The following is a 24,589-nucleotide window of genomic DNA, read 5'->3' on the forward strand; positions in this document are numbered from 1 at the left end:
TTGGTTTAAAAAAATGACAAAAATGAAAATAAACATTTTGAATTTGTGTTAAATTCAATTGTTTAAAATTAAATGAAGTAAAAACGTAGACTCTTTTTGATTTAACAATGTTATAAATTTTACATATTTCATTAGCAATTCAGAGAGAAATCACGCAACTACAATATATATTATAATAAATATCAAATGGCGGTAGTGATGTATCCACAATGGAAAATATGATTTTAAAGATATGTACAACTTTTCACATAGGTAAATTATGTATATATTTTTTTAATTGTCTCTAAATTATTTTACAATTGTCAAAAAAATACATTTTGGCTTGCCTCATTTTAATACCTGATTATAAAATAAGGTATGAATGAAATATGTATGGTTAAATACATTGGTTTACAAAAAAATCATTTCGAGCCCTGACACCATTCCTGCTGATTCTTATGTAAAATGACTTCCTGAATCCGAATATAACCCCCTATTTTTCCTCATTACTAGCCATTTTCAGAGCAGCCCTCCTTAGTTTTATAATATAATCATTATTCCCTTTTCGCACCTAATGGTGCAGAGGGCACTGGATTGGCACACCAATCCCAGCGTATCTTGATCATTTTTGTTACATGAAGGTAAGATGATCAGTCTCACGCTTCAGGGGCCAGTCTAGGGATTATGCAATATTTTGATTGTATAACCACCCTTTTCAACAAATATAATTTATATCAACCATGCCGGGAATCGAACCCGAGACCTTTTGCATGGTAGGCAAACGCGCTGACCATTACACCACGAGGCCGACATTTTATAATACCTTTTCAATAATGATAAAGCGGAAATGAGAAGCCTACACTCCATCAGGGGCAAAACTGTTAGAGATCGGATCAGAAATGAGATGATTAGGTCTGTGTTGAAGACATAGTGAGGTGGGGTAGAAGCAGAAGGCACTTTTGGAGGGATCATGTGGACCGCATGGAGATATAAGGCTTGCGGAAATCAAGTCAGAAAACCCCCGCAGCAGAAGACTACCAGGAAGGCCACCAAAAGGATGGGCGGACAGCTGGATGTCATCATCCCAAAGAAAATAGAAGAATTTGATTTGGACGGGTGAAAAGGATTATTTTAGCTGTAAAGAATAATAGAGCTGAGGTTGTCGATGCCCTGAATCAACCGAACACTCATCTCTGTATGTATCATTTGATGGTTCAGGCTGCGGCTCAAAGTCGGCGTGGTGAAGGTGCCTCCTCCCAAAACGATGGGTCATGGGAGAAAACAGGGGTCATATTCGGATTCAGGAGATCATTTTACTTCAGCAGGAATGGTGTCAGGGCTGATATTCATGCAGACCAGTGATATCTGTTAAAATGATAATATAAAATTTTGTATAGCAAAATGAACTTTATGAATGTGTTATATAAGCAAAAAAATTTTTTTCAAGTAAAAGAATACATTTAAAAAAATGAAATAACTACACATCAATAATTTGAAAATTAAATTAATACCTGACAGTTTGTCAGTAGTCACTAGTTTAAAAATGTGTGCTGTTATATTTTGCTTACAAAAAGTATTATAAGTACGTTACAAACATAAACACACCCCCATTGTTATATATTTTATCAGTAAGGTTTGCAAGAAACGCATATAATTATGTCCTTTCTTGGCCAAGTAAAATTTGCTTCTTACACGAGGTATCGAAATAGGCAAGCGACATATAAAATAAACTAATTATGTACTCTCTCCAGAGATGGCGCTGTGATGAGTATTGAAGATATACCGCACTTCTACTTTACTAAGCACAAAAATAACATTTTGAATTATTTGAAGTAAGAGTGAATGCAAAAACAGAGCAATCAACAAATACAATTATTTTAAAAGGGAAATTATGCATTGCACATAAGAGAATTTTGATTTTTCAATTTGTACCAAAGATGAAAATGCTTTGATTTGATGATTTACTCGTAATTAAGAGTATCAAGCACAATATTTTCATTTCCTTCAAGGTGAAACTTATTAAAAAAGCCTTCAGTTATTACCAACCAAAAGTAAAAGTATTTGAGATCCGTGTCTGTCGACCCGAATGGTACATTTTGTATCTCTAGAAATGTTTGGCCAAATGTTAAGTCTATCACAATACTAATGCCGGGAGACCAATTCAGATATATGACAGATGCAGATCTCAAATACCCACCGATATAATTGACTCGTCTCTAAATAATAACAACAATATTTACAATTTTAAAATAATTTCAAATGCCTCCATTTCATAAATGAAGCTTTGTTAGTAGGCGAGTTCTTCCTTGAGAATGACGACCAGTTTATTAATTTATTTAAATACCCCAGCAGCAAAATTGATAACGTCAGCGAAAATTTTAAATGCCGTAAGGGGCAGAGCGTAACTTGTTCAAGAGAGAAAAATAAAGTTTAAAAATATTGTATGTCTTGTATTGTATAACTGTGTTTAAGGACAAGCGTTTCAAACCACAATTTCAGTAGAAGCTGTTTTATTCGTTTTTAATTACACGGGTTTTATACTAATTCTGGCGAAAGGATTGCGCCAATAGATGTTTGCGGTTTAAATACAATTTGATAGAATATAGGGCTACTTTCTTTTGACTTTAACAACGCAATTATTACTGGTACTTGAAGGGTAAGACTAATTACCTTACCTTCCATGTAACAAAAGTTATCTAATTACGCTGCGATTGACATGCCAATGCAGCGCCCTATGCACCACTGGGGATAGGGAAAATCATTAGAATATGTATCACGCCAAAGTAATTTGTTGAAAACGTGTTTAAAATAAAGCGCTTTTTCCATAATTGTGATTGATGCCTTTGTCCTGAACACAGTCGATATGTAAATACAGTAGAACTCTGTTTATCCGGACAGCCAAAAATCCAGATCGTTAGGAAACAAAAAATAAAAGAGAAGTTTTTAATTTAAATAGATTTTTGCAATTAACTTTGCTGAACCTGTTTAAGTAAGTTTTTAATGTGATTCTAATTCGCTGTATTATTTCAAAAGCAATAAAATCTGGCACTCATTAATCCAGATAGTTGGAGTTTTACTACAACAATATTTGTGCAGTGAAAGTATTATAAATTCATTGGGTTGACCAAAAATATATCATTATTAAAAAATAAACCATGTAACATAGTTGGCCTTGTAGTTCAATTTAAAAAGATCATTTACAAAATATAATTCCTCGGAAATTTTCATTTATTTATAAAATTTATGCACGTGTCATTAAATCATAGATTTGCAGATAATTCAATCAATTAAATTTGGAGACTTTCGCTTCAAATAGGATTTTTTTTCCTAAGTAATTTAGAGAGAATTTCAATAGAATAAAACAAATTTCCTATATTTATTGGACGTTTTACAATTTTATATACATTCAAAGATAAGCAAGATCATTATGAATTCATTTCCGAATGAATTTTTACATTTTTATATTACATTAATAACGAAGTCACATTCGAGTTCACGATAAAATTAATTCCAGACTAATAAAATTAAATAGAGTAGAATAACATAATAAATAAGAAATTTTATGGATTTTCCTTCCCCTTTTCTCAGGTGGCCATTAGAAAGTCAGAGATTATTTTTAAGGAAGTACTTTTCCAAATTAGCTCACTTGCAACACTAATTTTTCCGCTAGATTTGGTATGACTGGAAGATTCATAAATAACTGTCACAGATTAACTCCCGCTAGTAAAAAAAAAAAAAAAAACACCAAACATGAAAAAACTGCATGTGTTTTACGTTTGTTTAAATTTTTATATTATTTACAAAGCCAAACTAAATCGTCATTTCCTTATCCACACCTAATGGTGAATAGAGCACTGAATTAATAAACTTATTTCTGGCTAAGACTAGACTTTATCTTCCTGTAACAGATTATCGAAATATGCTCCATTTAGTTGATAATGCAGTTACATAACGAGCCATAATCGGCGGAACAACGTAAGCGAAATTTTTGGCAAATTGCGTTTTTTTAAGGAAAAGTGTTCCTTATTGCCCCCCAAGCACAAGTGTTAAAATCATCATAGCTCTATAAAATTCACCTGCCACATTTAAGGATATTTATGAAAATATTACAACAAAAAAAATACAATAGTTACAAATAAACACAAATTATAGGCCAATTATAGTTTTCTCTGTACTACTCCGCATCATTCCACTCTTAAAAAAAAAAAAAATGTTGACATATTATTTTTAAGCCAAGTAACTGTAACAACGTAACTGACGACAATGTAGGCGGTTACGCTAGCTCACACCATCAGAGTAATAGGCAAAACAGCGTTATTGCCACTATCTTAAAAGCGGAAGGTATTTAAACAATTTGGCTTTCATTTCAGTATTGGCAGTAACCAACCATTATAAATCCCATTTACCGAATTATTAAAAAAAAATATGTATGGAACACAAATGAAAAAAACCTCCTGCACGATTCAGTATTTGTCGCTTATGTTGTTCTGCCGATTATGGCTCGATATACACTATTGGGTGTGGATAGGGGTTTGATTGATTGATTTGTTACCGCAAAACTGCTTTCACATACATATGTCAATTGTATTAACAACAAAAATCTATAATATAATAATGTGTCTGCAACGATCCACCACAGGTGAATTTTTTTTTATTAAATAGTAGGAGATTGGCAGTGAAAGTATGAAGTCGAGGCCAATATACGATATTTAATAAATTATCGTCAATCAGAATCATATAATATTACAACGGATGTGATTTCTTTATGTACATATGACTAAATAATCTAATTAAATCTGTACAGGTATCTCTAAAGAAAATTATAAACAAAAATGTTACAGGTGTTACAAATGTTACTCTTTTGTAAAAATTAGGCAATCTGCGTTCTTCGATACAATTTTATAAGTCAACAAAATATTGGAGATGATCAGCTTCAGTACGTGAAATGTAGCTATGTGAAAGCAGTTGTTAGAATAATAAATAACTGTAAATAATTATATCAAAGTTATAAAGCTCAGAAAGTATTATGACGTTGAATGTGCTGTTTATTAAATTTACTCGAGTCCACATTGAAATTATTAGTAGATCCTTGTAGCAATCTATGTAAAAAAATATGCGCAGAGAAAAATACCACAGAACATATTCGAAAAACTATACAAAAGAATGTCCAGTTTTACGGGAAACGTTTGGTTATTTATCTGATTGGTGGACAATGTTTTTGTTTAAAATTGTCTAACTACACATAATTATATATCTGGTTTCGATAATGCCCTTGTAATGAAAAATGGCTGTCACAAACATTAAAAAAGATTGAATAGTTTCACCGATTATTAAAACTAATATTATGCACCGAGTCTTCTTTTAAACCAGGCAATCTCTGCCCGGAGATAAAAGGTATGGTTTCTTAAGAAAGCAGTGCCGTTATTTAGTGGCCCCGATATGTGTGCTGCGGTGGGCGCAACAATACGGCCGGCTTAACGGTGACCAGATGTCAACTTAAAGAGAGCAGTGCCGTTATCTAGTGGCTATGATCACCTAATTTTACTGACTTATTTTTATAAAACTTAGACATACTGCGGCGGAAATTGGAAAAACTAGATAATAGCATTATTAGTAGGTACATGTGGAAGATGGGGAATCATCGGAAGTAGAAAATTGTTATTTGGAGAAGAGAGATGCTTAAAAATCATGCTTCAGAGTGTATATAATATTAAAGCGAATTTCAAATTTTTCATGATCATCTTGCAAAATCAATCTAAATTCTGTCATTTTTGATAGTCTAAATCACGTTAGCCTCATTTTAAAACGCACAAAAGTTCTTCGCTACACGAAAAAAAACATTCCACAACTATTTGTATCACTACGACAGCCGTCCTGCAAATGGTGTCACCGCTGTTTGATTTTCTGCTCACAATCAACGCTCCGAGGAAACCTGCACTGCCTGGTTTGTAGAGAAATTTTAATGATGTCACCCACTGCTACATGACGGCTCGCTCTCCTAGGAAACCATAGCTTAATGATTGACAGGTGAAATCCATAGACAAAATCTATGCCTTTTTTGTATAGTTGACCAAAATATACGGAAGGGTTACCAGTTAATTGACATATAAAAGACAGAAAAAGGAAGTTTAAACAGCATTATCTCAATTTGAAACTAAAAATCTAAAAACATGCATTTTTTATTCAATTCAAAGAATATAATTTCTGAATGAACTGGAGCAAACTTTCAAACGTCGATAAACCACATTTTTAAATCGTTCCTAGCAAAGCTGTATAACCCTTTGCAATCGCATTCATACGAGCGTGGGTTTACTTTTTACCAACACAATATCAAAAGCGCGCAAACGTGCGATTGTAAAATAATTTCTGAACGGCACGATCGTGAGAGTATTTATTCCAAAACTGTGGGTGGCATCATAATCAAAAGCTTTAGTGTAAACAATAAAAATATTGAAAGAAAATCAGTCAGTTGCAAAGGGACGAGAAAGAAAATGTAGAAATTCATGTATTAATCACGAAATCATTAAGTTTTAACAGTCGCCATTCGAAAAATATGTGCGGCAGAATATTAAGTTGCGTCACTTCACTTCGAGATCTGGCACAGATGGTTCGGGATGCCGGGAGTGTTTGAGATGTCGTCAGACAGAGTTATTTACACAGGGGGCTCCCCTAGCAGGCAGGGGCCTCCCGAGCCCCCTCCTGCTTGAGGCACCACTCTACGAAGTCGTCTATTAGGACGGGCCAAGCCCCTTCAGCGTCGTAATTGCTCATGTCTTCGTCTATGTGCGAGGCAAAGTCTAGTAGCAGGTTCCAGGTGTCTTTCGGTATGGATCTCTTATGATGTTCCTGAAATTCACAATGGTTAAGTTCAGAATTCTGTTTCAACATTTTGTTAACTTTTTGTCCGTACGTAAAATTTTCAATTAATATTCTCATCAGTAAAAAAATTAAAAGTATACTGTAAGGTGTTCTCGGAATGGGTCACTCCAGTTAGGACACATTTTTTATGTTTTATAGTTTAAAAAGTAAAAATAAATAAAGAAATGATACAGTAAAATGGAAAAACATGGAAAGCATCCAATAAAGTTAACCATAAAATTCTTTACAAAAAAGAGGCAATTGAAATACACAGAATCCCAAATAACATAAACAAAGACGACGGGCTTAAATTAAACTCAACATGGTTTCTGGCACTACACAACAAAAATGATACTGAATGATGACGGACTGTCATTACTAGTACATAAACACATCATTTTTCAAAAAGATCACCCATAAAATACAATACATATTCATAAAAGTCTCATTGTTAATGCATGCTCTTGAATTAAGAGGTCTTTTATTGTCATTTGTACAATATTATCTAAGTGGGAGACGGCAAAAGGTTAGGATTGGTAACTGTTTGTTGGTACTGATGTTACATTGGGTGTACCTCAGGGTGCCCACCACACTCCCCTTCATTTTGATTGATTTATTAATGATGTAGCAAATGCATTTTCCTTTATTCATTTTTGGCTTTTTGCAGATGCAAAAAAAATTCTTAAAATAATTGAAAACACAAATGACTGTTTGCTCATCTGGTACACATCAAATTAGCTAGAATTAAATATGAAAAAGTAATGTATTTTTATCGAGTTGAAAAACCTATCTCCTTTGATTGTAAAATAGAACATATTTATTCAGATGCAGTCAAGTATTAAGTTATTGTTTTGATGTATTATCTACAGTTAATACACTCTAATGCTCACTTGTCCATCCTCTTCTAGAATATTAAAAATATACAATATTTTTATTATTTCAAAAAAGTATATTGTTAAGTGTCCTCGGCACGGGAAACCCCAGTGAGGTCACATTATTTTTATTATTAATTATAGTTTGTAAGCGAAAAATATGAATAAATAAATATGCCTTCGTAATCTGATCTCCTTGCTATGTAGGCCGGATAAATAAAATTGAATCAGAGCTAAGAAAAGTAGCATGGATAGTTGGCCTCGAGAGGGGAGACTACACTTACAGAGATATAGTCATTATTAAAAATCTCAAAGCTACTAGCCTTCGTAATCTGATCTCCTTGCTATGTAGGCCGGATAAATAAAATTGAATCAGCGCTAAGAAAAGTAGCATGGATAGTTGGCCTCGAGAGGGGAGACTACTCATACAGAGATATAGTCATTATTAAAAATCTCAAAGCTACAAAAATGCATAAATAACATTGACTCGATATTCATGTTTAGTCTTGATTGATATACCATCATTAGTGGAACAAGTGGGATTGTATATTTTGATCAGCCGATTACAAAATAATGGTGTGTTGTTCTTAAATTAGCACAGCACAAACTATGGCTCGCATTCACCATTGTGTCGTATTGTAAACTCAACAGGATCTGGACTTTTTTGGTGCAAGTCTTTCTAGATTTAAAAAGTAGCTGTTTTCATCCTAGGGGTATCTTAAATGTTTTTTTAATTTTGCTTTCTTTTGATCATACCATTACATCATTATAAAAGATATAATCGACTGTATTATTTCTCATTCTTGTTAAATATTAGGGAGTTAACATAAATTGTGTCCATTTTTTGCAATTTTTCCAATTTAAAAATGAGCACCAAAAGTTAAATAAAATGGCAAAGGTTATATATACATCATTGGAAAGAAGATTTTCTGCTCTACAAGATATTGTGTTCGCATATTATAACGCAAAAACGTTACATACATTATTTTATTTGATTACAAGCCTTCAAAATGGAATGTCAAGTAGATGAAAGAAAGCACTTTCAACACCTCCTTCTGTTCGCATTTAATTGAGGGAATAAAGCTGCCAATGCTACTCGCGATATTTGCGCAGTGTACAGTGAAGATGCTATGAATTATTGACTAATTGAAGGTAAAATATGTAAAATAATGAAGGATTAAGAACATAACTATTTCTGTTTTAAATTTGTTGCAACAGAGAGGGAAAACATTTTTGAGAAGGGAATATGAGAGTCTAGGCATTTACAGGGCTTATGGCCTGTCATAAGCCCACATGATAAAGGTTTCAGCTCTTTTACTTCACAAAAGTCAACAGATGGAAGAGTTGAGGAAATGTGGATGTTCAAACATAGGCAGAATGGTGAATGTTACACAGAGTGCTAAGTGGTCACTTAAACCAGCCAATGACAGGTCATAAGCCCTGTAAATGCCTAGACTCCTATATTCCCTTCTAAAAAATGGTTTCACTGTTGCAACAAATTTAAATAAGAACAACTCCCTAGGGAGAGAATCCAGCCAGTCTGCAAGCATTTGAACATACTCAAAACATTGTTGAAATAACTATTTCTGATTTGAGATATTTCATCTCAGACACTAGTTTTCCGGTTTCTTCCACATTTTATTTTTATTTTTACATCTGAGCATGTTTTTCATTCTTTATTTTAATTCTTAACTTTTAATTACTTTTACAAATTTTCTCCTTTTTTTTAACTTTAATTTTAATTTTTAAACAACTTCTATTTATGTTTTTTTTTCCTTCTCTTTTTTGTACTTTAATTAATAATCTACATATAATTACTTTATAATATGGAAACTTCACTGGTCCATTAGAGTTAAGTCTAACTATATAAAATATAAAACTTTGTAACTGTACTGTATGTTTCCTAAATAAAAGAAAATAAATAAATAAATTTCCCAATACTCTTTGCTTCTACTGACCCTGTTGCTTATTTCTGCTTAATAATCTTGCTGACTGCTCCCTGACTCACAAAACACTCATTCACAATCTCCTTCTGAGCCATTGATGTATGTTAACTTAAGGTTATAATTTTTTCCCTTTTCCTCGGCGTGATATCCATGATTTGAACGAAAATTATGTAAAATAATTTATGAGTTCATTGTAATTTTTTTTGTTGTTGTGTTCTCTTCATTTGGAAAAAATCCACATAACTTATGTTACACCCAATATATAAATTTATATTATACAATGTTCGCTATAATACTAATTGAGTTCTTGTTTTATTTAACAAAAACTAGAAATACGATTGATTTTGATGTTTCATTTACCCTCATGAACAATTTACACTTTGTCCCTTAAATTATTGCAGAATTCAACCCACGATCCCTAATAATAAAAAGGTACCCATACCCAGTATAACAACTAAATAAATAAAATACTAAAAAAAAACAAGCAGACAGAATGGTATTTTAAAAGAAATGCCAACTGACAAAATATGTGATTGTGTACTTCGATAGTTGCCAATATTTTTTGGCAAGTAAACTCCAGTCAAGCAATTACTGTGCAATATTATTGAGACATAAGACACAAGCTTTTGTAAGATGCATAGATTTAAACATATTGTGAGCAAGTCCAAATTTTTGCAGAGAAATACAAAATTGTACGGATTGATATATTAATACATATAGACATGCTCCGAGCCCTCAAAAATGATGACACTTAACTCGTGCCCAAACATTCAGCCATGCCCAACGCGTATTTAGTCATTCTTCGACCGCCAGCCAGGCGTGATGTTTATAATCGAAACCAAAATGCCTGCTTGTGTCATTAAAGCGTTTCGGATAAACATTGTAAAAAAGATTGAGTACCATTTCATTGTTAAATATTTGTTCACGATGATTAACAAAACTTAAAACAATTCATATTCAAATAAAGGCGCAAGCTCTTCTTAGTTACAGGGGTGCACTAATAGGAATACATCTTTAAAATATAATAAACGTTAGGTATTATTTTTGCATTCCCATAATAAATGGGTCGAAATTATAAGGAATTTGAGAAAAGAATTTGATTAGGATCCACCAAAAACGAAAGTTGATTGTTAACGTTAAAATACTAACATCTTTTTGTACCAAAAATGAGTATCCTACAATTTTTGGTAGCATATGCCTGCTCGTTGAATGCAGCCATGGTGTAAATAAACAAACTCAGTAACTATAGGTACGTTTTCGTGTCACAACTTTTTAAAATGTTTTTCTCTAAAGGGCGCGTCTATGTTTTAATTTGTCAATGCTTGTAGGACTTTAAAAAACCACTAGTTAAGTTTTTATACTATATCTTATGTTCCAGGTTTTAACAAGTCCAACCGCTTCAGATTGATTATCGGATTTAGCCATGGTTAGACAGCACGAATCAGGAGGTTCTTTGTTTTACCGACTCTCGCCTGAAACTGACGGATCCCGCATTTCAGGAGATAATGGAAAGAAGGAACCTTACCTTCTCGAAACATTTCTGCTGCACTACAGTATCTAGGAAGCTTGAAGAGCTGTCAATAAGTGTTGACATATAAATGTCACTTTGACATTTGCAACGCTGTGTATTTAATCCAAAGCTTGCTTTGTTAAATAAATGTGTAGATCAAAAGTGCTTTAACATTGTCGCTGCATATATTTACCATTGGCGTTATCCCTATTGTTTTGCTTTTATGGTAAATTATTTCTTATGGGAGCCAGGGCCACCAAAAACCCCATAAAAGGGCCCTTATCTCTCTCTGCGGACGGACGGTATACAAATATGATAAATAATTTTGACAAATGGAAATGATGCCAAAACCGAAAATCTCATTCAGCTACTCTTAAAAAAAAAAAAAAACAACCAAATCAGTTCAGTTTTGGGGTGCGGGACAGCAAAATGTTGATTGTCAGTTGTCTTTTTCAAATTTGTGAGAGAGTTACAGACAATGTTCAAATACCTCTTCTTCTTCATTCTACTTCTTCTTCGTTTAGATCTGTTATGGCAGAAATATGCTTCTCTCAGGAAGTTGAGATCCAACCGTCTCTCCATCTTTTAGACGGTCCACCAGATGCAGTAAAAATATTCAGATACAGTTTAAATATCTGTTCATAAAAATTTCCAGCCACCGCCTATCCGCTTAACAGATATTACCAGGGCATCGATGATATTGCCAAATATAGTCCATTTAAATCTTCAATAGCCTTTGTTTATGCGTGGGTGACAAAAAGTTTTTAAATAAAATATTCATATGTGCTTACTAACACAAATAAAAATGGCATGTTTACTTGGTTCACTGACAGGCACTAATACATTTTTTATCATCACCCCTATATCTGCACTCGATAGTGCATAGGGCAATATATTGGAACACCAAATGCAGCGTACCTTGATCATCTTTTACATAGAGGTAAGGCGATCAGTCTTACGCTTCAGGTACCGGTCCAGGGACAGCGAAATATTACAGTGCTAAACCACCTTTAAACAAATTAATTGTGACCACGTAAAAAGACATATACCGTACAAACGAAAAATATAAAAAACAGTTTTATTTAAACATAAAATGGTACATATAGCAACGAGGTACCATTGACAATCATGGAATTTTGTGAAATAAGCATTGTTTTATAAAAAAAAGCATTGTTTTATTTTTAAAAAAGCACTGTTTTATTTTAAAAAATACCCGTAGAACCTTAACCTTCCATTAATTTTTTTTTTCGAATTGTAAAATATATTTTCCCCTTTTTTCAGGGTTTTTTAAAAAAAAAATTATTTATTTATAACAAAAAAAATAATAACGTATTTCTAACTCTATGAGGCCTTGTGTTGAATTGGGACAAAACATTTAATTTATTTTATTTTATTTATTTCGAATACAGGTTAAATGAATATAAATAAAAACCAAAAAAAATGTATACAGTGTAAGGCCTGCCATCCAATAATATATATTCACTAAATTATATAACAATAAAGCGACGACCGTTTAAACTATGTACATAAAGTATAAATATAAATATACTATATACTATATACTAAAATAAAAGAAATGTGGACAAAACAAGGAGATAGTGGGAAGGAAAAGAAGGAAATTGATAAGGAGTGGTGAAGGATGATTGGAGGAAAGTAGGAGTGGAAAATTGCATTTGATTTAATGATTAAGAACAAGAAAAGAGACAAAATGTCTATTCTCTGTTATTCTGAATCAAGCCTATTAGTTCTTTTCTGTACCTATTATATGGAGTGTTAAATATATGAAGACTATGAAAATTCTTGTCAAATGCTTCACACATACGAGGGATCGTAGAATGTTTCCAATGATTAGTTTTAATATTCCGAATATAGAAATTATCAGAGGGTCTAGTTGTTCTAGAAGGAACATAATAGAAGGTGGAAGCATGCATATTATTAAACAATACTACAAATAAAAACTACTATAAAAACTCAAATTTAACAAACATCTGGACGACACGCTTAATAGTATTATACATAAATCTTAGCAACAACTCGCAGCAGTCTCCTGGAATGGTCTCTTCCCTTCAAAATCAAAAACGAAATTCAACTTGTTTTGGAGAACTTAAATTATTTTTTTTTTTTATTTTATTCAGAAAACATATAGTCATACATAATAAGTATTAAAAACAACAATTTTTTAACATAAAAAAAACCAATTAAGTTTTCATAAATTATGCAAAAGATATAAACATTAAATGTGACAAAAAAAATAATAAGAATTCCAAGAGAGAAAAGAATAATTGTCAACATTTGCGTTTTCCATGGAGGTAATAAATTAAAATAAATAAAAATACCGAATGCACACTCCGAGCCATCCACGCACACACACATAAATGCACATATAAAACATACACAAACATATACATTACATGCGGCACATATACATAACATAAACCACTCGAGATGCACATTCAGCAACTATCCCAAATAATCGACCCCATGAAGAAATTTTCTGTATAAATGCAACGTGCAGTTAAAAATGTCTACATCAATACTGAGTCCATTATAATTTCTACAGGTAAGTCTAATGAATGAATTCGAGGTATAATTGTTTTTACAAGTTGGTATATAAAAAAGGGAATTTAATCTGGTATAGCGAAGAGGACACCGGAAATCAATAATTTGTAAAAGATACGGCGAATCAACCATATTATTTAGAATTTTGAAAATAAAAATTAAATCACATGTGTCAATTAAATCACAATTAAATAATTAATATGTTCATTCAGGACATTGAACACTCTTAGGGCAACGAAAGAGAAATTTCTCCGAGCGAAAGTCATACGTGTTTTTGGTATTAAATAATTCAAATTACAGGTATACTTCGTATGAGCATTCAGCTGGGATCTTCTGTTGTAACCGCATGACCAGAAATATGTCGTGACTCGTTTAAAAAAAAATGTCTGATATAAATTGAAACAATGTCTCAGGTTCCTCTTTCTCTTTCTTTCCAAACTCACCTGTTCCCACATTCCTCTTCCTTTAATATGTATGACATAATGTACTTTTACATAAGTTTGTTTGTGCGAGCATTATCTCCCCATTAAAAAACAGCAGCTTTTTAAAAATTAATAACCTATTTCATGTATGTATCTATTGATATATATTTAGTTTTTAAGTACCGATCAGCTCTTCTTTTGACTGGTCTGTTTTTTGGATGGCTGGAAATATTGCTTTTAGTAATAGTACTTATTCTTTGTTGTTAAAAATTAAGATACATAAAAATAAAATGGACTTAATAGAACTTTGCCTAAAAGTTTTTGTTGAATTATTAAAAAAAAAAAAACAAAATTACATATATTCTATGTGGGCATAATTAACCCTAGATTCATAAACACATGTCTCTCATAAACCCTCAAGTAATAAAACTGTCACAGCAAGCGGCGTGCAACGTGCATGGACCATCGCGGTAGTTTATGCCTAGAATGCTCTGATTCTTTCTAATTCATCTCTGTAGATTTTTTTCAATATCTCCCGTATTTATTAAATTAGGTGACCTTAAAAGTAAGGTGTATCAGAGACATATGTTGATGAACAACGTAACCCTAAATATAGTTTATGAATCTAGGGTTAACATATTCCATGTCGATTCCGCCAGGAATCACCAGCCAACACACTACAAGGCTGACTAATCCCCACTTGATTTCTAATATGCACCACCGGGTGCGGGAAGGTGTAGTGTGATGAAGAAAACAATAATTTTCACTTACCACTAAAAATTTACACCAGGCATCTAAAAATTTGAATCTTCCTCTCAGTACAATATTCCAGTAAGCTATCGCCATATCTAAGTCCAAGCCTTTTTGGCCGGGATTCTTGGCGTAATTGAATGTGAAATGATAGAACTCCTTAAACTTTTGCACATCTTTAATTTCATTTTCTAAGGTCGGCAATCTGGCCCTAAGTTTGTCGATGGAGTCCGTCCCGAGGTCCAACATCCCCGTGAGAAACTCCTCTCGGGAGAACTCGCACTGCACCGCGGCCTTGCACTTCCAGGCGATAATAAGCACTAATATTGATTCTGCACTAAGACTTAGATCATCCAAAAACTTCATCACGCCATCTACGGTAATTTTCTCACTTTCCTGCGGGTCTTTGTATTTCACGAACAGCGATTCTAGCTTTTTTCTGTCGACAGAAGTCTTGGCGGACTCCTTGAAGTACGCATCCGGATTCTGGAAATAGTTGTCACTGGCCAGGTCCAATTTCCAGTCGTTTTGGGTTAAGCAGAATATCGCCGTGCTCTCCGTTGTTTGCGTAAAAGCGACAAATTTCTTAACTTTGTCTCTCTGTGATGATTTTAATTTGTGCTGGAAAAGAAAACAAGGCATCAATCAGTTTTCGTACAAACAACTTCAGGTTAGTTAAAAGGCCCGTGCCAAAAACGTTATAGCGACATGACGGCATTATTATGTGGTCGTTCGTTTGATTAAAACGGCGTATCGATAATACCGCAATTGTAAAATATGAGTAAACTCACCATTTTTGCAAAATTAATAAATTTACACTACAAAAACAAGGGTGAAAGGCCAGACATCTGAACGCGTAAAAATCACGGTACCAACAGAAAGAAATTGTATAATTTCTGAAAGCGACAGCTAACCTACAAATTTTGACATATGACCTAACCTGTTTGAAGAGCGCCAACTCAAACGTCAAATCGGTAGCGACATTTCTACTGACAAAAATAATAACAAAAATTTTTTTTTGCAGAATTTATTATTTATTTTCTTTCAACATTAAGCGAGTTCAACTACTTCGATTTACTTTGAAAATTAACAGTTGAGTGATGTTAGTGTTTTAACCCGACAATTGTAAATGAGTATATTTAAAAATGCTACGACAGAGGTTTATCAATCGCAGATTTTGGTCATCAAATATTTTTACTCGATCTTACAAAACAAAAGAAGTTCGAGTGAGATTCGCGCCTAGCCCTACAGGACATCTGCACCTGGGTGGTTTGAGAACGGCCCTGTATAATTATTTATTCGCCCTCTCGAAAAAGGGCAAGATGATTTTAAGGATTGAAGATACCGACCAAACGAGGATTGTTCCGGGAGCCATGGACGGGCTGATAGAAAACTTGAACTGGGCGGGAATCTATTGCCACGAGGGCCCGACTCAGGGAGGGCAGAAAGGGCCCTACGTTCAGAGCAAAAGATTGGATATCTATCAGTATGTATGTGTTTTATTAAAAAAAAAATGGTTTTGTCTCTGTAATCAATCACAATACAATCTTCATTAATATTTTACAGATTTTAAATCCTCAATTTGACTGAATATTGCCATTAAGTGCCTGAATGGTGTTTGTATTCACCATTATTCTTTATCTTAGTATACTTTTTTTAATGGTTTCTTTTTACACGGCATGTGGAACTTATTCACCTGAATCCGGTGTTTACTCGTTTCTACATAACTGTTTTTCTGATTATGCTTTATCTGTCTTATTCCATTTATGTATAATCATTTTTCTATTACGCTTTGACTCAAAGGTTTCATTTGTATAATTGTTTTTTTTAATTTTTTTTTTAAAATAAATATTTGCATTCTTATGATATACCCAAAATATTTAATTTTGAAGGCCATTTTCGACGAGCTGTAAATAACTCACTATTAGAAAATGGGAATCAAGTTGGGGTAGAGTGGGATTCGAACCACGGACCTTCGAGCCGTGAGTCCGAGACACTAGCCACGGGACCACAACCCGACCGTTATTAACATATTAACAATGTTTTGGCTATCTTCAAATTTTTGTATACAAATTCTGGATTTTTATGCATCAATATTAAAAATATTGTTTCAACAGAGATGAAGCTGTTGAGAAAGTTGTTGTCCAGCTTGGAAACCACTCAAATATAAAGATTTCTCATCTTTAAAAACTTACCCCTTTCCAACAATAGATGTCGCTATTTTCCTCCATAGATCATTTTTTATAGTAGGCCAACACGCTTCAAAATTTCATATTTAAATCAAGCTATATAGATAATCGAAAAATGCAATATATGAATACGGAAGTCAAGTACCCATTGGCGGAGTAGCGGATGTAACACATTATGTAAAGTTATCACTTAACCCAGCCGATAACAGATCATAAGCTCTGCAAATGCCCAAACTTACATATTCTCAACAGCTTCATCTCTTTTGAAAAAATATCTAATATGATTGTTTTTTCCAATATGCTTCTATTTTTGAAAATATTTATCCTAACTCAACACAGTCATTACATTACAGGTTAGAAGTCTCATGGAGTTGAGGATATAATGATATGTCAAATTATTTACCTTTTAAGTACCTATGCATGTGTAAATAAAAAATATGAAGTAAACTTCTACCGAGATTATTCACTATTAATGTAATTTGAAGAATGGCGTATTTTGTAAATTTAAAAAAAATATTTTAGGAGCCAAGTTCAAACATTACTAGCCAACGGATCAGCATACAGATGCTTTTGTTCAGATAAACGATTGGATCTGTTGAGACGTGACGCTCTTCGTAATAGGCAGGTTCCTAAATATGACAATAGGTGTCGCCACCTATCGGCAGCCGATGTTGAGAAGAAAGTCGATAATGAAGACCCAAACTGTATTAGATTTAAGGTAAGGATCGACATAATAAAAATAATAAATGCACGAAAATATAAATTTTAACTTTTTGGTTTTTCATTAAAATAAAACAACTTAGTTTTTAACCACTCATTTTTTATTTTTTCTACCGACCGGTTTCAAAGCTATACACGCTTCTTTATCAAGGTTTACTTAACTAATGAATTCTATCCTATTTTATTCTATCAGTATTATTCTACACATATGGAACTAATACATCAAATATTTTTGTCTTTTAATGATGAGAAGCGTAATTTGAGAGAATATGTTCAAAACTAAACAAGAGTGGACTAAATAAAATATTGTTCATTTGTTTTTTTTCTTATTATGTATGAATCGCTTTTTTAATTTCTAAGATTTCCAAGTTGTCTAATTTTAATATTTTATTTTCATCATGAACAATTTTTAATCCTGTGTCTTTATTAAAATTATGATTATTTTCTATCAAATGGTTAGCGAATTCAGAAATATTATTATTATTTAGGCACCTTAAGTGTTCTTTTGCTCTAATGTTGAAGTTTATTTTAGTTTTTCCAATGTAGATTGAATCGAAATCATCACAATTTCATTGATATATGCCAGATTTATTATGTTTATGGACATTGTCTTCGTAATTTTTTTAACAATTTTCCCATGTTATTAGTTGTGTAGAATGCAGGTTTAATGTTTGATGGTAGGGAATTAGATAATTGTTTAGAAAAATTGATATTTATAAAAAGAAACCATCGCCATTGTTGAGGTGGGCTTGCTTTATTTATTGTGGGAGGAAAATATAAATATTTATTTATAAGTTTGCATTTTTGTTTTTGATTTAATATTTTATTAATTAAGTTCTCATTATTGATAGCAATCTGTTTTATTGTATTCAGTTTTTTAAAAATTAGTATTTATCTAGTGGCTTATTTACTAATTTTTAAGATATAATTTAAAGATAAGTAAAATGGGCAAATAGCTGCAAACTTTAAATGGTAAAAATCTCCTGTTTTTACTACAATTTTTAAAAATAATTGCCTTTTGCGGATACTCAAGATGTCTTTAAATATATTTTTTCTATCATCACGCAACAAAAATGGAGTTCTTAGATGGATCAAAGTAAAAAAAGTTACTCATGTACTTTGAGCGAAAAATTAAAATTTGTTGTTTTTTGTAAGTTTTTCCAAACAATGCAGGAATTTTTAAAGTATTTTTCCCTTGATAAGCACGTCAGCCTGAATGAGCCTGTAGAAAAATAGCTGTTTTTGACCCGATGCATTACATAATTATAGAATTTGCTGTATGTATTTTTAAGAAATGGTCACAAATATACTTATAAATTGTTATCGTAATATGTAAATATAAAACCTTTAATAATAAAAATAAAAACCAAAATATAAGCAAAAAACTGTATTTTCAGCTAACTTCTGACTGCAAATATTTCGATGATCTAGTCTACGGCAGCATTGCTTACGATATTTCCGAGATGGAGGGCGATCCCGTGATAATGAAAACTGATGGTTATCCAACATATCACTTTGCCAATGTTGTCGATGATCACTTAATGGAAATATCACATGTCCTTAGAGGAGTCGAGTGGCAAATATCAACCACAAAACATATTCTTATGTATAGGTAAGTCGGTATCCAGTTTTCTATCTTATTTCTTTTCGTGCTGCAGAAAATTTACATGTTATAATCTTCGTTGCCTCAGTGTGACTAGATTTCTAGTCTAGACTTACCAGTCTAGAGACTTTTTGGTGGAAAACATTTTTAATAAAAATAGGGTTGTTATACACACTACATAATATATAATACATTTTATTAAAATATATGAATACCGAGAAAGATATTAAAAGGAGGGTGGTGTCGGGAACAAGGTGAACGGGGAACTAAAATCAACCTTAGAAAATAAATGTTTGCCTTGGGAGGTAAAATTAGCAGTACACATACAGCATACCGTATTTGAGGACATGTCTCCTTGGCGATGCCCACATACACGGAAAAGTTGCTTGTTGCCGAACGAAAAAGCTGCCAAAGGAGTAATCTGGTAGCCGTAGCATCTTTGTGATGAAAGAAGGTAATCCAGAAGTACATAATATGCGTTTCATTGGATCGAGAAAAGAGAGAAGTGAATTCTTTACTGACTGGGATTAAACCAATTGGTCATGATCGATTCGCCGAAATGATTACAAAACTTTTTAAAAGCCTTAAAAATTCTTTTTGGAAGCCACCAGATCTGTATATCCGACAGGACCTATAACGGGGCCACGGATAGTAGCGAGAAGCTCCATTAGCAGCTTACAGTGGAAATCTGGTGTACGAAAGCGAAGTATAGAATTATAAAAAACAAGGATGAAAGCAGGCCAAATACTGTCGAAATGCGATCTCTCCGTTGAATGTGTGGTAAAACTATATGTACATGATAGGTGCATAAATTTCGAGATCTGCTCATTATTTAATGGTGAGATAAGCATAATCGACAAAATCAAGGAAGGAAGTGCTGCTTTGGTTGGGACATGTAGAGTGAATGTATGTTAGGACAAAAGAAGTTGGAAGAATTACTTAAATATATTTATAAATAATAGCATAGATAATTCCAGCTTACATATTAGATGCACTACTAGTCATGTTTTATTGTTATTTTGCCTTGCATGTAAAAAATGTCTGCCTTAAAACAAGTTGTACCTATTTAGACGGACTGCGCACAATCCAGAGAAATCTATTATTAGAATTTGCGTTATGTTGCGAATTTGAAAAAATATACTTTTTTACATAAATTAAGATTTTATGTACAACCCTTTCACATAAATCCAACTGCACCATCAAAAAGTAGCAGAAAACCGATTTTGAGAACGAATGAAGGTGTTATGTTATAAATAATTGTACTGGTGTTTAACCCCAGATATCTCTGCTTTTTGTTTTCATCACATAACACATTACAATATTTATAATACTCATGTCTTCAATTATTATTTTATTTTCAGAGCTTTTGGTTGGGAGCCTCCAGCCTACGCTCACCTCCCACTTATCATGAATGCAGATGGAACCAAACTCAGCAAGCGACAAGACGATATTCGAGTGGAAGAGTATCGTAAAAGAGGTCAGAATGTGAAAAATATATCATTTCAACGGTAAAAAGGCTTAATGACCGATGCGATGCGCCTTAAAGTGGATTGCAAACAATTAAGGCTCAAGACACAAACTAGCATACTGACACTAGGTATTTTATGTACATCGACTGAGGACTCCACATTCTCCCTTATATTTTTTTTAAATTTTACAATCAAACCTACTTGCGACCAGCTCAAAGCATTTCTCCGAACTGACTGATAAAATTAAGATTTAATAAAATTAAACAACAGCATAAATGTTTATTTTGTGCCAAATCAACAATACAAATAAAACTGCAAGTTGAATATCATAAAATATTATGTTTTAAATTTATAAAATACGAAATATTTTTATTTATTTTCAACAAAGATCATTTGATGCAAGTTACAAAGATATCTTATTTTTTGAAAATCTACTTACCAACTTGTGCCAGAAACCCAACGACTATATAACTCAATTTTGCCTATAGTGGCGCATCACTCACTTAGCCCTTTTATTGTCGATATTTTAAATAAAAATTGCCATTCAATTCAAAAAAGTAGCAAGGCATGGGGTATCCTAGTGAGAGAACATTATTCCCAAAAAAAATATGTAAAAGGCATAAATACATAAATGAATACTTATTTTTAGGAATACTACCAGCCGCCCTGGTGAACTATGTGACATTAGCTGGAGGAGGCTTCTCTAGAGTTCCTGGAGAAGGAATGAGAGCGACTACTATGGATGAACTTGCTTCAATGGTATGTCTTCAATATACTAATCTATCACTTTCGGAAGAAAACTTTTTTCAGACTGATGTCATTGGCTTACCCAGAGGCATTTGGATTTAGAAGTTTATGTGTATTATCACGTCTTTCTGACCACCACAGCCAAATTCCCGCGTGGGAATGGAGTTTCGGTACTTTTCGTAACCTTCAGAAGTTGGTGTTCTTTGAAATCTTCCGGATTTATCCCCTTATGTATGAACCGTGTTGTGGTACCGTAGTAGTATCACGGACTAATGGGTCAGAGTCCAAGTTTAAATCTATTGTAACTTGATTCCCATTTTTTAAGCAATCTGACTAAAGTGCCACAAAATTGAAATAATTGGGTAAATTTTAAGAACACAAATAGAATTTCTTTTAACTTAAAAAAAAATGTAAAGCGGAACCTTTATATTCCTCAACCCCCATATTCATAATATTCGATAATCGTCACATTTTGATGACAATTTTTATTCGTCATATTTGTAAGTATTTTCCGTATTCGTCATCATTCCCATCATCGGCACCGGCGTTGCGACCCAAATCATTGGGTCACAGAATGAGGTAGTTCAATGTTTAAAAAAAAAAAAAACTTTTATTAATTATAAAAAAAATATGCATCGTATTATCAGCGCTATGATTTTTAAAGTTTTGTATTTATTATTAGAAACTAATTGTTTTTAAAGAAAAGAAAAGAGAAAATAAGAAGTTCTAAAATAAATTTAAATTAATTTACATACATTTTAAATAAAAAAAATCAGTATTGTAATTTGTTGATATTGTATTGTAAATCAAAGCATAAAAATAACATAAAATAACAAGTAGGTAAGAAATAAAACCACTAAAGTGAAATATTAATACATTGCAATTTAAGTAACGGAGGCTATCCTTTTTAAATTTTCAATAAACTTTCTTGATTTGATTTCTATATTGGAACAGTTAAGGTTAAGTAACGATATGAAAATATATTTTTTAAAAACAAAATATTGATTGGTACATCACTGCTTTCAACTGTATTTGATATTATTATTATTATTATTATTATGGATAACTTATATAGCGCCATTTTTGTAATAAAATACCTCAAGGGCGCTTTACATAGTGATTCTATTGTTAAATTAATTTAATTGAAGCTTTTAACTTTGTAATTTAATTAAAACAATTTATTTTGTTGTCACATGCTACGGATTTATTCAAATGATTTAGAGAACAAGTGGGTTTTAGGTTTTTTCCGAAACATCACTTCACTTTCACAGCCTCGCACCTCTGCTGGGAGAGCATTCCATGTTATAGGGCCTGCGACCGCAAATGCGCGTTCACTAAATATAATTATTTGTAAAGTTTATATTTGAAGCACTAACTTTGTGGTTATTCATTATAATAATTATTTGTGTTTTTTTAACAGAGTATGGTACATCACCGTTTTATTAATTTAATTTTTTTAACACGACTGTAAATCCCAACTTTACACTAGTAAGTGCCACATGAATATGAAAGTAGAGTCGTGAATTTATTGTAAATAACCTTAATAAAAAAAAACACTAATAAATAAATCTTTATATTGTAATTATTTGAAGTCCAATCAAGGTCAATCAACCAATTTTGTTATAAATTTAAAATAAATTTGAATTCAAAAATATGTTTATTTCGAGTAAATTCGCCAAATTCAATATGCACAGAGTAAAATTATTTGACAGAAAATCACAAAGATAGTTCTTCAAATATAATCATTTTATTAAATTAAACCCAGAAAAACACTACCAAGCTTGCATATGCTTGTTTTTCAGTTTCAACTTAATCTCGTCAACCCGAATTCAAGTCGTCTCAATCCAGATCTGCTCACAGAATGCAACCGCCTTGAAATAATTGAACAACTGAAGGATGACTCCCGGCCGGATAGTTTGGTTGACGAAGTTGAAAGAATGATTAAACATACTTTTAAAAATCAAAATGTCAAATGTGACCCTGAACATATAAAATCTGTGTTAAAATGGTCTTCCGGAAGAATGACATCTTTAAAAGACCTTGTATCTGATAATTTAGCCTTCATATGGGTTCTACCCGAGCATTTACAGTTCTTAGACAGTTCGAGTATTCAACTTCTAGAGAGGTTCATTTCTAGATTACGAGATGATGAAGCAATTAAGTATAACAGGAATGATTTAAAGAATTTGCTTAAGGAATTTAGTAGTCAACATGATGTTGAATTTAAGGAATTGATGCATTTATTAAGGCGTGTTTTAAGCGGGATTGAAAAAGGTCCGAGCGTGGCAGAGATGATTGAAATTTTAGGAAAAGAGGGAACTATTCAAAGAATTACTAAAGGAATCAAACGGGAACCTTATTTTATATAGTTATTAGATAAGCAAACATTTGAAACATGTGTATGAAAACTGCCAATCACTTAATATTATTGGGATATTCAAAATGATGGACTTCACTCTATATTTCAAACTGCAAACTAGTGACAAATATGAAGTAATTTTCATTTGATAGTACTCACAATTAAGTTTCCAAATAGAGTTGAAGATTAGGGATGCATCGATATGCGGTTCTGCTGATACGATACCCATAATTATTGAAAAGAAGCAAACTTAAAAGAAAGTGTAGACTGTAAACAAGACACACAAAATAAATGGAAGGAAAATGAAAATTGTAGTACTAAAATTTAGCAGAAGTTAACACTTTTTATGTGAGAAAGGTATTTCTACCTGCGCGGCCAATTAATGCCTGTAGAAATACCTTTTAGGCCGGCTCTTTACCATGTGGATTATTCCTCATACAATTCAGAAAATATAGCAATACGAAATTGAGCCCATCATTTTTAAGTACTACCTTACCTGACGCACTTCTTAAAATTAAAATCTTGCTGCATTCTTTTATGCAATCCTTTTGCTTAAATTTTGAATCAGAAAGAATTAAAAAAACATTAATACGAATTATAGGCCCC

General features: G+C 32.5%; 2 protein-coding genes across 2 annotated transcripts; one reads left to right on the top strand and one right to left on the bottom strand.

Moving 5' to 3' along the window:
• Positions 1-4,838: 4,838 nt before the first annotated feature.
• Positions 4,839-15,783, bottom strand: SCCRO (defective in cullin neddylation 1 domain containing SCCRO). The gene is made up of 3 exons (XM_088232855.1): positions 15,688-15,783; positions 14,918-15,517; positions 4,839-6,825 (listed from the first exon to the last, which is right to left on the bottom strand). The coding sequence occupies exons 1-3, from the start codon at positions 15,688-15,690 to the stop codon at positions 6,649-6,651; spliced, it is 780 nt and encodes a 259-aa protein (XP_088088981.1). The 5' UTR covers positions 15,691-15,783; the 3' UTR covers positions 4,839-6,648.
• Positions 15,784-15,821: 38 nt separating this feature from the next.
• Positions 15,822-24,275, top strand: GluRS-m (putative glutamate--tRNA ligase, mitochondrial). Its single transcript, XM_088232853.1, has 6 exons — positions 15,822-16,382; positions 17,608-17,803; positions 19,203-19,417; positions 20,770-20,885; positions 21,527-21,636; positions 23,427-24,275. Exons 1-6 carry the CDS (start codon positions 16,042-16,044, stop codon positions 23,991-23,993), a joined length of 1,545 nt encoding a protein of 514 aa, XP_088088979.1. The 5' UTR covers positions 15,822-16,041; the 3' UTR covers positions 23,994-24,275.
• The last annotated feature ends 314 nt before the right edge of the window (positions 24,276-24,589 follow it).

The sequence above is a fragment of the Micrasema longulum genome, unplaced genomic scaffold (assembly GCF_059751315.1).
Source record: "Micrasema longulum isolate JH-2025_06_02 unplaced genomic scaffold, ASM5975131v1 h1tg001030l, whole genome shotgun sequence".
Classification (NCBI taxonomy): Eukaryota; Metazoa; Arthropoda; class Insecta; order Trichoptera; family Brachycentridae; genus Micrasema; species Micrasema longulum.